The sequence below is a fragment of the Epargyreus clarus genome, unplaced genomic scaffold (assembly GCF_041222505.1).
Source record: "Epargyreus clarus isolate Ecla_fem2 unplaced genomic scaffold, WU_Ecla_fem_2.2 ptg000005l, whole genome shotgun sequence".
NCBI classification, from domain to species: domain Eukaryota; kingdom Metazoa; phylum Arthropoda; class Insecta; order Lepidoptera; family Hesperiidae; genus Epargyreus; species Epargyreus clarus.
The window spans coordinates 2,878,987-2,891,822 of record NW_027332213.1 but is presented as its reverse complement, the minus strand read 5'-3'; the positions used below and the strand labels follow the sequence as shown (position 1 = coordinate 2,891,822).

Here is a 12,836-nt window from a genome sequence, read left to right as displayed (position 1 = left end):
TCTATGCACACTACACTACAGACTAGATAAAAAATATCATTCTTTTAGTCCTACTCACACACCTCACTACTATATGTTGCACGCAGTAAATACTAAAATGCTCCATGAATAGCTAAACACTTGTACATTTTAATTCTGTGGTAGTACTAGTACCACTACCCTATATAGGTTACTATACTCTTTGACCACTACTACCACGTTTTTTACGAGAAAACCGAATACAAAATTGTCCAACCAACATCAAGTTGGTCGTACCATGTTATACACAAGGCTCGTTCATACTGTTGTTCAAGCAAGTTTTCGTTGATTTTCATTTTGGACTGGCCAAATCTCAAGAAATCCCATCGTTTAGAAGTTAAAAAGATTTTCTCATATAGGGGATCTGTTGAAAACTATTTACACCGTCGTCATAATAAAAATAGATATAATTTTCGTAAATATTCTTGGTGTTTTTTCTATTAATTTACCCACGTGCTTAACATAAATACACAAAGAAACTAAACGCCATCTACTTAATTACGCGGCAGGTCTTGGCTGATGATGTCGGTTGTACAACAGTTTAGGCGTTTACACATAGTATATTAATTTATATCAATGTCACTTATGGCCACTCAAAGAGTATAGTAACCTATATAGGTAATAGGAATTGGCTACTTGACACTTTTTGGGAAACTGTTTTAATGAATTCATATACCTATTATATATGCCTTTCATTGTACATATTTTCGAAAAAAGGGCTATTTATTAATAAAAAACATATTTTTATTACGGTAAACGGAACGTTACGCCAAAACAGGCGGTCAAGTGTCATTTCGTAGCGTGACATAATATATTGTAATTGGCTGTAAGAAATACTAAATAAGAAATGTATTTGTATGATTTTAAGAGCTGTGGATTTTGTAATAATTAAATAAATAAATAAATAAATAGAAATAAACTTCGACGCTACACATACTTCAGGGGAAATCTTGGGAATTATTTACCTTTTATTAGCAAGATTGTCAAATTACAAGGCGTGTGCAGTGACGATGTGTACAAGTACGATCGCTAAATATCCTAACAAATTTGCTTATACAAGTTCCTAAACCCAAATCTCATAAACGTTAAAGAACTTGCAGATTCTTATATGTTTAAATCCTCTGTTTGCAAGCAATAACATTTTATACTATTTATGTAAGAGAAGTATTATTAAGGAAAAGGAATAAATTTAGTAACTCTCGAGTGATTCGTCAATTCCAAATCATTGGAACAGGACGAAATCAAAACAAAACAGCAAGTGGAAGTATTCATACATTTAATATAATATATAGATGTCTATGATAAGAATAGAATTATAAGACGTCTATGAGAATTCTATTTTAAGGGCCCATTCTGTAATTAATAGGACACAATTAAAATATTTCATGACCGTGCTATTATTGCTTGTGCGTGTGCACTGATTAACTTACAGGACTGTATAATTAAAAATACATGATTTGCTAATATTAGTCTTTTATTTGTTTATTAGGTTTATGTGGTTCTATTGAGTACACACAGTAGAACTTTTGTATATATTTATTGTCATATCTTACAGTTACAATAATTACTACAGATCACCTTAAAGCATGCTGAAGCTGTTATTTCCTTCGTTTATATTGAAGCTCTTGCTAACTTAACTTAATCAGTGCACATGACTGTGTTATTATTGATGGTGCATGTGCACTGATTAAGTTACAGGACTGTATAATTAAAAATACATGATTTGCTAATATTAGTATTTTATTAACCAATTTCTTTGTTTATTTGGTTTATATGGTTCTATTAGTGAGTACACACAGTAGAACTTTTGTATATATTTATCATATGTTACAGTTACAATAATTACTACAGATCACCTAAGCTAAATTTTTGTGCTGCTTGCGTGTCTGCTTTTCTTCATTACTAAAATTATTTTCCGTAACAAATGGATATATATTTTTATCACTGTGATTTTCAGAATTAAATTGCAATGCAATAATAGGAACTGTATGGTCACTTTTCTTCCTTCATCTTGTTGGGTAGGTTACGCAAGTAAAGAAGTACTATTTCCCATGTACTTTACTTTATGTATTTCAGACTGGTGCCCACTTTCGAAACTTTTGGCTCCTCACTTCTTCTAGGCAGGACAGTCATCACATTTTCATTTTCATTGATGTACCTTGTGTTCAGGACAACTTTTACTTTTCATGAAACACAAACTTGCCTTCCTCTTAAACTGCACATACTCTATAACGTTGTCACTATACGATTGTCGGGAAGATCTGTAAATATAAGTATAACCAATTAATAACCTTAAAACAGTTCACATAAGAATATAAGTATATTTAAAAAAATCTTAATAATTACTTAAAGACAACCTTTCTTCTGTCTGAAGTCAGTTAAGAAATGTTTTAATTGTCCGATATGATTAAATGTAAATATAAAGAATGTTTTACTTACGTTGTTTATTTGATATTTCCATAGGTTATCTCACGGAAGTTTTTGTATCCATTTTGATTTATTGCACTGCATATATGGATCTTCTTTAAGCAGGTTCACGCTATCATCTTTAATATAGTATGGCTCCATTTCGGTTCACAACATAAATTCAACCAACTCTAACAGCAAACGATTTAATTATTATTTGTCTTGTTTGGTTTCGATGTAGTGACGTCACATGACATTTGAGGCAGCACTGTAGCCGTTTTGGGATTTAAAATCCACAGATAAAAAATCAAAAATTTCTTTTTAAAAATTAAAATACTTAGAACGTATTAAAAAATAAACGAAATACTGCATAATTTATGTTTACTTATAAGCTATCATATCCAACATATTTCATATTTTATTGTTATAACTGTCAAGTACCCAATTAGGAACACTACCGTTGCCCTCAACTATGGTTACTGCTGGTTCTAAAATATATAGTATTATAAAATATAATACATATTTTATATTCAAGTAAACTATATATTGTAGTTTTTTCGTACCAAACACGTATAAGTGTGGTGTGGCCACGACGGAAATAATCGCGGCAACACGAGAAGCAGTGAGAAGCAACGTGTGGACGCACCATAATAATTGGACTTTTCGTACGGCATCTACTAGTATGTTGTATTACTTGTATTATACAGGTCGTATCGTAAAAGAACTAAAATTTAGAAAAACATCTTTTTCAACATATGTAATGATTATTATAGCGTAGGTAGTTATATAACTTGCTGAAATCACGATATGCAATTAACTTTAAATGGAACGGGATTTGTTTAAAAATAGTATTGTTAGGTTTGCGTATATAAATAAAGTATTAGTATTTTAACACTAAAATAAAATTATGAGAAGTAAAAAATATATTTTGTAGTTAAAAGTGGTATGGTTTGTTATTTTGATACAATAGAAAAACAAAGATATCTATGGGCGTACTATAGATTTTTCAACATAGGTGGCAGCACAAAAAAGTTCAAAATTGTATCACCAGAGGGAGATAATTGGTTAGCCTACTTGAAGCATCCGGGAACCTCGCCATAGTAGTAGACATGGCGGGTATCAGCCTGGCTAAATGACGAAATAAATTTTGTTTGCTAATATAAGAACGTGTTAATTTCGTAGAAAAAGTGTTGATACTGAAAGACTAATTAAGTTGTATTGGATTAGGACAAAAATGCAGAATGTCGGACAGTCTGAAAACCGAAATATCGATAAGGTGAATGTGCAACTTGATGTGGTAAAAACGTCCACTCCTCAGAGTTCGGCTTCGAGTCCGGCCAAATCTGAAACCGAAACGTATTCAGGAGCGCCTGCCAAATACATGACGGACTCTTCGGAAAGCGAGGATGACTCTGTATCCGAGGTAAAACGTGTTTTGTTTTCGAGCGAGGCGGTGGCAGTGTGAGACTGATTATCTGTACCGCTAAATACTGCAAGGGACATCTTGTACAAGACTGACCATACAATTACTTTTTTTACCGAAAACACTCGTGCATCCGTAATTTTTATCCAAAATAGGGCTAAGCGCACTATAACAAAGTAATTTTTCATTCTCAGTGCCGTATATGTCGCTTGCCAAATATTCCGTAAAACGTCAGAAAGTCATAGGTACATACGTCCTACTGAGTAATGCATGAAAATTATTTATGCCAGCCGCTCCTAGACAGTATTCAATTGATTCTTTGTAATACTACGATACGGGCTAATCCGTCGTAAGATACTTTTCATTGTCTATTTGTGTTTTGGATGAGGTTCGAACTATGGTGGCCATGTTTCTCGAATCACATGCATTTAGTCGAAGCGGAGTGCTGAATATTGTGTTTAATGACGTTATTTTGCTACGAATCTGTGAATTATATAATTTGTATGTGGAATCCTTGCAAATATCGTAGACGATGTTGTGTTTTGTGTCGTCACGCGCACCCGACTCGTGCAGAACGCCCGCTGCGATTCGCGCAAAAATGTTGGTTATTGGTGAATTACAAGGACCATTGACAGTAGTGTTTAGCCGTAAGCTCGTCCCCAAGCACCACATTGTCAGTATGTCTCACACTTGTCTCATTGGTGTTATAGATCTTGCTGGCTTGTTTGTGCCTTAGCAGGCCAGACCTGTTGGTAAGTGGAAGACGATCCTACCGGGTGCAGAAAGCTTCACCAACACCAATCGCTGTCGCAGTTTGAGTGGTTCTTACTGTTAACCTGCATAATGTGTGTGCAATGGACAGTTCCAATGTCTGATAATGTTTATGTTTTCATGTTGTTGAATGGTCCTTGTGATTCTAACACATACATGTATTTGCAGTGATGTCTTTATTGTATGGCTGTTCTAACCTTAACTCTACTAACCTAAATGAGAGTGTACTAAAATTAGTCAGGTCAATAGTACTCAGGCTGAGCTCCATTGTGTGGCTATATTAAGACTAACTCTATTAGAATTTCCAACTATGATTTTGATATCAACCCTAACCAAATAAACAAAGAATGATATATTAGTCACAATACAGAGAAAACATTTGCATTATTAATGTTTGATAACATTCAATTAATAACATAATAACAACATTGGGCTTGTAATCAGTTTTTGTTGGACAGAGCTTTTTATTTTGCACATTTTATTAATAAAAGTACTTTTATTTTGTGCTTAAGGAGCGAGATTTATTGACATGTATGTGTGTTGGCAGGCGGAGATGGAGGAAGAAGGCGGTGGTGCAGAGGCATCTAAGTTCCTACTTTCTCACGATGACCCAGAAAGGGCCGTTGACCCCGAGATGCAGGCGCGACTCGAGACTCTCCTTGAAGTAGCCGGTAAGTTTTTGCACTTGTCACTTAGAAGTTTTCCCTGATTTTATATTATTATATTTAACTAACACAATGTTTTAGTTACCCTTCATTTTGGTTACTGGTTATTTATAAGGCACTGACCTTAATGTAGAGCAATGGTCATAAAGCAATTTCTTATTCAACTTTTTATAAATATTCAATTGTTGCTATGAAAACTAGTTTAATGAGTCTTTTGAATCCTGAAGGTATTTCAAAATTTACATTTCAAGCCTCAGTGAATAATTCAACATTTTCAGTAAAATTTCAATATTCTATTTTTATAAATGTCGAAACGATTGGCATTATTTGTTATTTATTGGTCACTCAAAATTATGAATAAATTTTGAGTGACAAATAAATATCAAATAATGCCAATTTTTAATTTGTAATGTATGGTTTTCTATCTAAAGAAATGATTAGCTATTTTCTGTTATCTTATCAGCCTGTAAAAATAACTGAATTAGATGAATAGGTTTTACCATACTTGAAGAAATCTTTCCGTATTTTTCTCTTTTTTTAAATTTGGTTTGACCAAGTTTAATCACAATCGATTCAGATTATTATAATACAAAATGAGTTAATGCCAATAAATTCTGAATATAATTTATAAAATGTGCAGCTACTTAGAATTTATATATTCAGACAATTTAAAAAAATTTAACAGGGTTCAATTATGCACGATTTAAATACTATTGGGATAACAAAAATTAACATTGATAAATTAGTTTAAGTGGAATAACATAGGTTTTATTGTGCTGCAATCTTGTGCTGAAACAGTAGCTGCATAAAACCTCATTAACTATACTCTAATATTTTTGCTGTTGGCCAATTGAAAATTAACTGAATTCAACTTTCTGGACTATTTCAATTAATTCATTATTAATATATTTGCTCATTTTGTCAAGTCAGTTAACGGTGTAAAAAGTTATGTAGACAAAATTAATAAGAGGAATTCTTTCTTACATACTCTGTTACTTTCATAACTGCTTTTGCAAATTTGCATTTAAAATTTAATGTGCGTAATAATAATAAGTTTCTATGGCTTTGTACCATATTTTCCTCAAATGTAAGATTGCCATCTACGAATGCCCATTATTATAAATCCAAATCCAATGTTTTACCTACCAAAAATTTAAATTTGACATTGTCTGCCTAATAGAAATTATTACATTTTGATCTTTGTAGATAAAAATTATATAAATCGTTCATTATTAATAAAGGGCCTAAAATGTTGTTGTCTTTAAAATTTTGACTACTATGGTATAATGTAGTAGTAATTTTCTAAATTAAAATGTTTAATATTTGGGTTAATTTATTCTTTATCATTTAATTATTTCATCCAAAGTTAAACCGAAAATTAAACAGCTCCCTAAGCATTCTTTAATCTGGGATATTTCTAAAGAAGCTCTGATATATAGAGACGTAGGAATCCTATTGTAAAAAACATTTCATATTGGATCACTTGTACCAACTACACTATTTGAAACCTTTTTAGGGCTGGAATGATTTACACATTTTTAAGAGGCAATTTCTAGAAATGGTGATAATACATTCTATTCTTATATTCAAATATGTGATGCGGGCTGTTGATGTCGCACCTGTAAGTAATTAAATTAGTGTAAGGAAATCAGTAAAGAACTGATGATGTATGCGGTGACAAAAATATTAAGTTATGTCATTGAGCTGGTGTATTGTTTATTAATTACACTATGCATATAAAGGGAATTACTATCCGTTTTATTTTGAACGATGGTTCTAATTGAGTTAATAAAAATTAAATTCATTGATTAATTATTTATTAGGGATAATGTAAATACTTGTATGGGTTGTATGGTACCAAGGAGGACGAAAATAGGGAAAATACAGTAATTAGTGGTTAGAAACCTCATGGTCAAGATAAAACGATATGTAGTTAAATTAAGATTTATTTTACCGTTGAACTAAATCCTGTGGACTATCCGCGCAGAATTTAATAGATAAATTATTTACTTAAAAAAAATTATAAAATTGAGAATTCGTTCTGTGACTATCCACGCGTGGCACAATGCGCTCCATTTATTTATATGTACTAATAAGAGCTACTACACATGTTTATTGACCATTAATCATCGCTCAATTATCGTCTATATGTTAAAGAAATACGAACTGTAATCCTCGTTAACAACATATTATATCGATTAAAGATCGTAACTACAGGATCGTGTTAGCATTTCATAAACGTCACAAGAAGTACACAATTTCACTAGAGTTTTCTTCCGTAATGAATGACCATAGCTTCATCTTAAGGTGCAATCATTGCAACACGGCGCTGTCGGAATGCGTTAATGATTCAAGTAGAGCTTTAGTCGTGGTTTAGTTAACGAATGAAATTCGGCTGTTGCCGTTTCGCGCATGCAATTAAACTACGTATCGTTACGGTTAAATTGCATTACACTATGCACATTTCAGATAATATCAGCTGGATACCTACTGATTGCAGATTTGATCTGTTTACGTAAAGGTTTTATTGTGTTTGTATAGTTCGCTTGTTTGGTTTATGAATGGTCAAACAAAACAGTTCTTATTCATAAGTGGCTTCGACTGATGTTCGCTTGTGTAACCGGATATTGCCGTAGGATTTCGGACACATCGGAAATGTCCGTACTTGGGATGGTTATATTAATTCGTTAATAGAGAAGGACACCTGGCGAATGCTCGTGGCCTTATTAAACGTTCGTGTTATATACCGTTCACTATCCGCGATAAGGTGCAGGAAAGATTTTGCGATACCTATTTCGTTGATTCATTCGATTTCCATTTCCGTACCTACTTGTACATTAATATTTTTTTATTTAAATTCGTAATGGAAATGAGAGTCTAAAGGCGTCATGCATACACTCTATCACGTATCGCTGAACAAAATGCGATTTGCATACATACGTGGATACGGTTGCTGATGCTGGTTTGTTGGTGTTTGATTTTGAACTTCAAGTTCTAGGTATGTCGGGTTAGGTTAGATGTGTGACGTGCGGTCGGCGTGCAACGTCACTCATAAGCGGGCGCGATAGCCGACGGCAAACAGACTTCGACAATGGTCTAAGTTAAAAGAGATCATTATTACCTTGATGACGTAATTATCGGCAACTTAAAGTATATGCACTTTACTTTTTATATTTTTTACAAAAAAATACAACTTGACTTTAATAATGTACCTATTAATTGGCTATTAATTTCCATAGATTTATTCTAGTAATTAACAGCCAACGCAAATGATTATGATCTGCGATAACTATGTCAATGAGATAACGTTGATGGAATTTCCTACTTGTTTTTGTTTTCATAGAAAATATTATAATCAGTGTTACTATCTGCCTTTATCTTATGCCTCTAAAATCAAGTTCGCTTTGGGACCAAAAAATTAGATGAGGTCAGTCTTCTTATTTTTTTTTTGTGTATGCAAATTATTTGAATAAATTAAAGATACTTGTTAGTTGTGACTATTCGGTCGCTACTCGCTGTCGCTTGTGAAGCGTACCACGCGCAGTCTGCCCCATACCAGCAATTGATCAGCGGGCGCCTACATTATACTCTCTTCGGCTTTACACGACTCATGGCACGGACGCGCCGGCCAGATGTTCTCGACGCGCTCCCACCGCGCCGTCCGCGCCACGCTCGGAAAGTAAACACCGCGATTTTTGTTATAACCGCTGTCAAACGCCTATACGAAATAATTTTCCCAACCATAGTTTATTACAGACTATATTGTGCTCGTATATTCAATGTGTAATAGTGAAATATAACGATCGCTAAGTAATTGTCGTACACGAGTTGAAACAATGATGCAGAGCGCTCACCCGCCTTGACCTTTTTCGTATGGCACAATTGCATTAGTTCGGTTCTACTTTTCTAATCACTAAAATCCAAAGCTTTCGTCACGTTTTTTAAATCTATTTTGAACGTGTGTTTTGAATGGTCAATTTCGACTCTTGACACATAGCATACCGTGGTACGATCAACACACCGGTCTTACGTTTTTTTTGCTCGTTTACACGTATTTTTGTGAGGGGACGCCACAGAGCTCTATACTTGAACCGCCGTTCAAAATAAACAAAGAAAAATGGATTGAAAAAGGATATTTTTTATATCCCGACTGTTAGAATTGTCACTGTGTATCGATGCGTGATTTGTGAAATAGAATTTTATTTTTTTCTATATCTGTAAATGATGGATCCGCATTTAAATGAGGAAATGCGATGTATTCTCGAGTGCTATAAAGTAAACAAATACATAAAAGTGCATTAATATTAATTTTACAGTATCGTGAATTACATCCCTTGGGTAATAACTTTTAGTAGAGGTGTAATATTTTTAATTCTATTGAAAACGCAAGTAGAACATTTATTGAAATAATTAACGAAAATGCAATTCACCTAATAGTTAGTGATCTCTGGTGCCGACACATAGGATTTGTGTCTTACCTGATTTCAGCCACAGCTGTGGCGTCCCCCTTAAGAGGAGGTGTAGTGTAAACCCATCGCGTTCTTGTCTTATACCAATCAAACAAAACATAACAACGCATAGCAAGGAGTCTTCGCAGGCGAACAGTAACAGATTCTACCTTTAAAACAAATCATCTGATTATCAGTTATCACGCAAAATAAGATTACAGATGCATTGTTGCCCTTGAAGAATTTATTACCTATATAGACTCCTTGAAGACAGTTGTTATGTATAAATAGCTCTAAGAAGCCGTAAATATTGAAGAGATAAAAATATAAACAAACTTACTCATTCTTGTAATTATAATATCGGTGATACAAAAATATAATTATTAAGATCTAATGTACTAATAGCCCGAATTCCACCTGATAGCTACAGCAGTCAGTTCTGCCCTATGTATCTATTACATAAAAAAATAAACTATTATAAATATAGATGTTTTTCGTCACATCGACCTTTGATACAAAATAACCTTGATCGAACATCGAGTTGTTTTCGATAGTATAAGTATACCTCTATTGATAGATAAAAAAACTATGAAAGGTGAATAAATGATTTCTAACAGTCATTCTCGTTACTGGGGTTCAACGTACCGAGTGATACGTTAAATCAATAGTTTCACTCTAAGTTACATGAATAACTTGAGCGTTATTTATAAACTCCAATTGCCGTTATAAGAAATTACTTGGCGTTGAAAATTACAGAATACACTCGATATTTTACGATGCGTTCATCGTACTCAGTTCGCTCGCTGAGAGCGCATGGCCGATTGTGGGCGGCGCTGACACAAACAATGTTTTTGTTTGTTTACAATATAGGAGTAGCAGACGAGCATGCAGTAAGTGGCTGTTGTCGCCCATGGACATCTGTTATCAACCCCAGGTGAGATTATATTCTGAGGTCCGCCACAGATGCGCCGCTACCCCTGAGGACTATGCTGGAATGCCTCTGCAAAAGTATGTCTCCCTTACTACACCTTTCAAACCAGAACACAACAGCGCTTAACACTGCTGTTATTAAGCAGATGTAGGTGGTGGTGCCGATGGATTGAACTATAGAGGTTTTTACCATTTTCAGAAGTAAGCAATTAACCACCTAAAGTCAGGAAGTTACAGAAAGTCGTAATTTAAATTCTCATCTGACTTCGATCGAACCCGAGACTTGTCTGTCTGGTGTAATTGCGCAGCACGCCGCCGTGACGCGCCGCGTCAATATGCGAGTCATCAATATGCTACTAACTCGAACTAAATTATAAATTCATTTAACTTAAAAAGTGTTTGTCATGTGTATCTTTAAATGATACCTAGGTACTGTAAATCTGCATTTTCGTAGGCAATGCAGCATTTTATCTTATTCAAGCTTTTGTCTAATAATAATCTAATGTGGTCTGTATAAGTTGCATCTTGCTGGAAACCTTGCTCAAACTCGCGCAGCAATGTTGCCAGCGATATTGTGGTGCTGCAATGTTGTGTTCCATTGTGCAACACTGCAATCTAGCCCGCTAGACTTAGAACGCGATGTGGCTACTCTAACTGCAGAATTGCCCAGCTTAACTGAGATTGCACACATAAACTTGCTATTTGTGCCCACTTCATTGCACGATACTGCAAATTACAGCTTCAGTCAGAAAACTAACCTGAATAAGACCTAATTAAGATATTTTTAATATTATAGATCGTCCATTTCATACATAAGAGGGGTAGAAATTTTGAAATATTGTAGAACTAGTTCGACCGTGGAGGTACCATCGACACATCTATTTCTAGTGTGAAACAGGTCGGCGATTCGGTGTAAGGGTGTTAATGTTGGCTGACTTATATATAAGGCAACCATCTAAATCCCCAGGAGTGGAATCTGTGATCAGCTTTGAATAGTAGAACCTCTTTACTATATGGAATTGGTTACAGATGTCAATGAGCGGCAGTGACCACTTAGCATTAAGTGTACCTACTGCAAGCTCATTTGATACTTCAATCTTATAAACAATAACAACGTCTGTAATTGTATCATACACACATTTGGTCCGATCTGCGCCAGGCTTGCATCAGCCGGTTGGTGAGGTCAAGCGAGCCTGATCGATACAGCGCCGTGAAACAGACATTGTAAGTGTGATTCCTCGCCTTCGTCTCTAATTACACGATCGGTGCCCACGAGGGCCTAAGCGTGATATTAACGAAAGGCCGCGTGTTGACCTATCCGATGTTGTATAATACTATGTATGCATGTATAGCATGTACTTGTTTGGTTAATACTGTAATAACCGTTTTTGAGTCACTGTGCAAGCGGACAAAATTTGTTTACGATTTGTGCTACAGTTGAATCTATAAGTTTCAACGATTTACTTTTTAAATTAATATAAAATGTTTTTATTACCAAGATTTAGCTTGGTTGCAAATATAGCTTATTTAACTATGGTATTAACCACAGTTAATGCTATAACCGACGTTTATTATTTAGCATAGATATCGAAAATGTCGTGTGAAAAATTGCTCACTATTTTTGTCTAAGTGGTTTGGTATTAACAGTTTTCAACCCTTATGAGGTAACAGAAATACTTTTTATTCACAAACTAAACGTTCCGATGAAACGTTAAATGTAGATGTCTACTGGGACTTTGTTGAATAATTATAACCTGCCATTTTACCAGTACTGCAGAGCGCCACCGCTCATGTTTCGTAAATCATCTCCTCCCATTGTTTCCTCAGCAATAAGATTTAATTGTCACTAGGCAGGTACAAAGTTAGGTCGTGTGACGAAAATGTTTGTACCCCTTGTAAATGTTATATGAAAATGTCTTCTACCAACGTCAGCATTGTTAATATTTTAATGTTTCTGTGTAACGAGTTCATTGGAGTACTATAAGATAGAGGCGCAGACAATATCCTCGCAAACATTCTTAAAACCTTATTCTGCACATTTAGAAGCAAACGTTCAGTTTATACGACGCATTCTATCGTCCTCCTTATTGCTCGAAGTTTTATATATCTCACACTTGTTTAATATCTTTTTAACGACACAGCTTGAAAACCTGTATAGTTTAGTACTGAATGCGC

At 34.4% G+C, this 12,836-nt stretch overlaps 1 protein-coding gene and 1 long non-coding RNA gene across 14 annotated transcripts in view; one reads left to right on the top strand and one right to left on the bottom strand.

Moving 5' to 3' along the window:
* Positions 1–1,740: 1,740 nt before the first annotated feature.
* LOC140757933 (uncharacterized) lies at positions 1,741–2,821 on the bottom strand. Its single transcript, XR_012104038.1, has 2 exons — positions 2,458–2,821; positions 1,741–2,279 (listed from the first exon to the last, which is right to left on the bottom strand). It is a non-coding gene; the product is annotated as an uncharacterized LOC140757933 (long non-coding RNA).
* Positions 2,822–3,462: 641 nt separating this feature from the next.
* The window catches only part of LOC140757931 (ankyrin repeat domain-containing protein 17), a 61,636-nt gene continuing 52,262 nt past the window's right edge, over positions 3,463–12,836 (top strand). For 12 of the 13 annotated variants that reach the window (XM_073093844.1, XM_073093846.1, XM_073093841.1 and 9 more), the window contains exons 1-2: positions 3,463–3,847; positions 5,166–5,289. In XM_073093844.1, the coding sequence (XP_072949945.1) occupies positions 3,659–3,847; positions 5,166–5,289 (313 nt within the window). In that variant the 5' untranslated portion in view covers positions 3,463–3,658. Of the gene's footprint in view, positions 3,848–4,172; positions 4,600–5,165; positions 5,290–12,836 lie in introns of those variants that run through there. The other variant, XM_073093845.1, reaches the window with a different exon arrangement.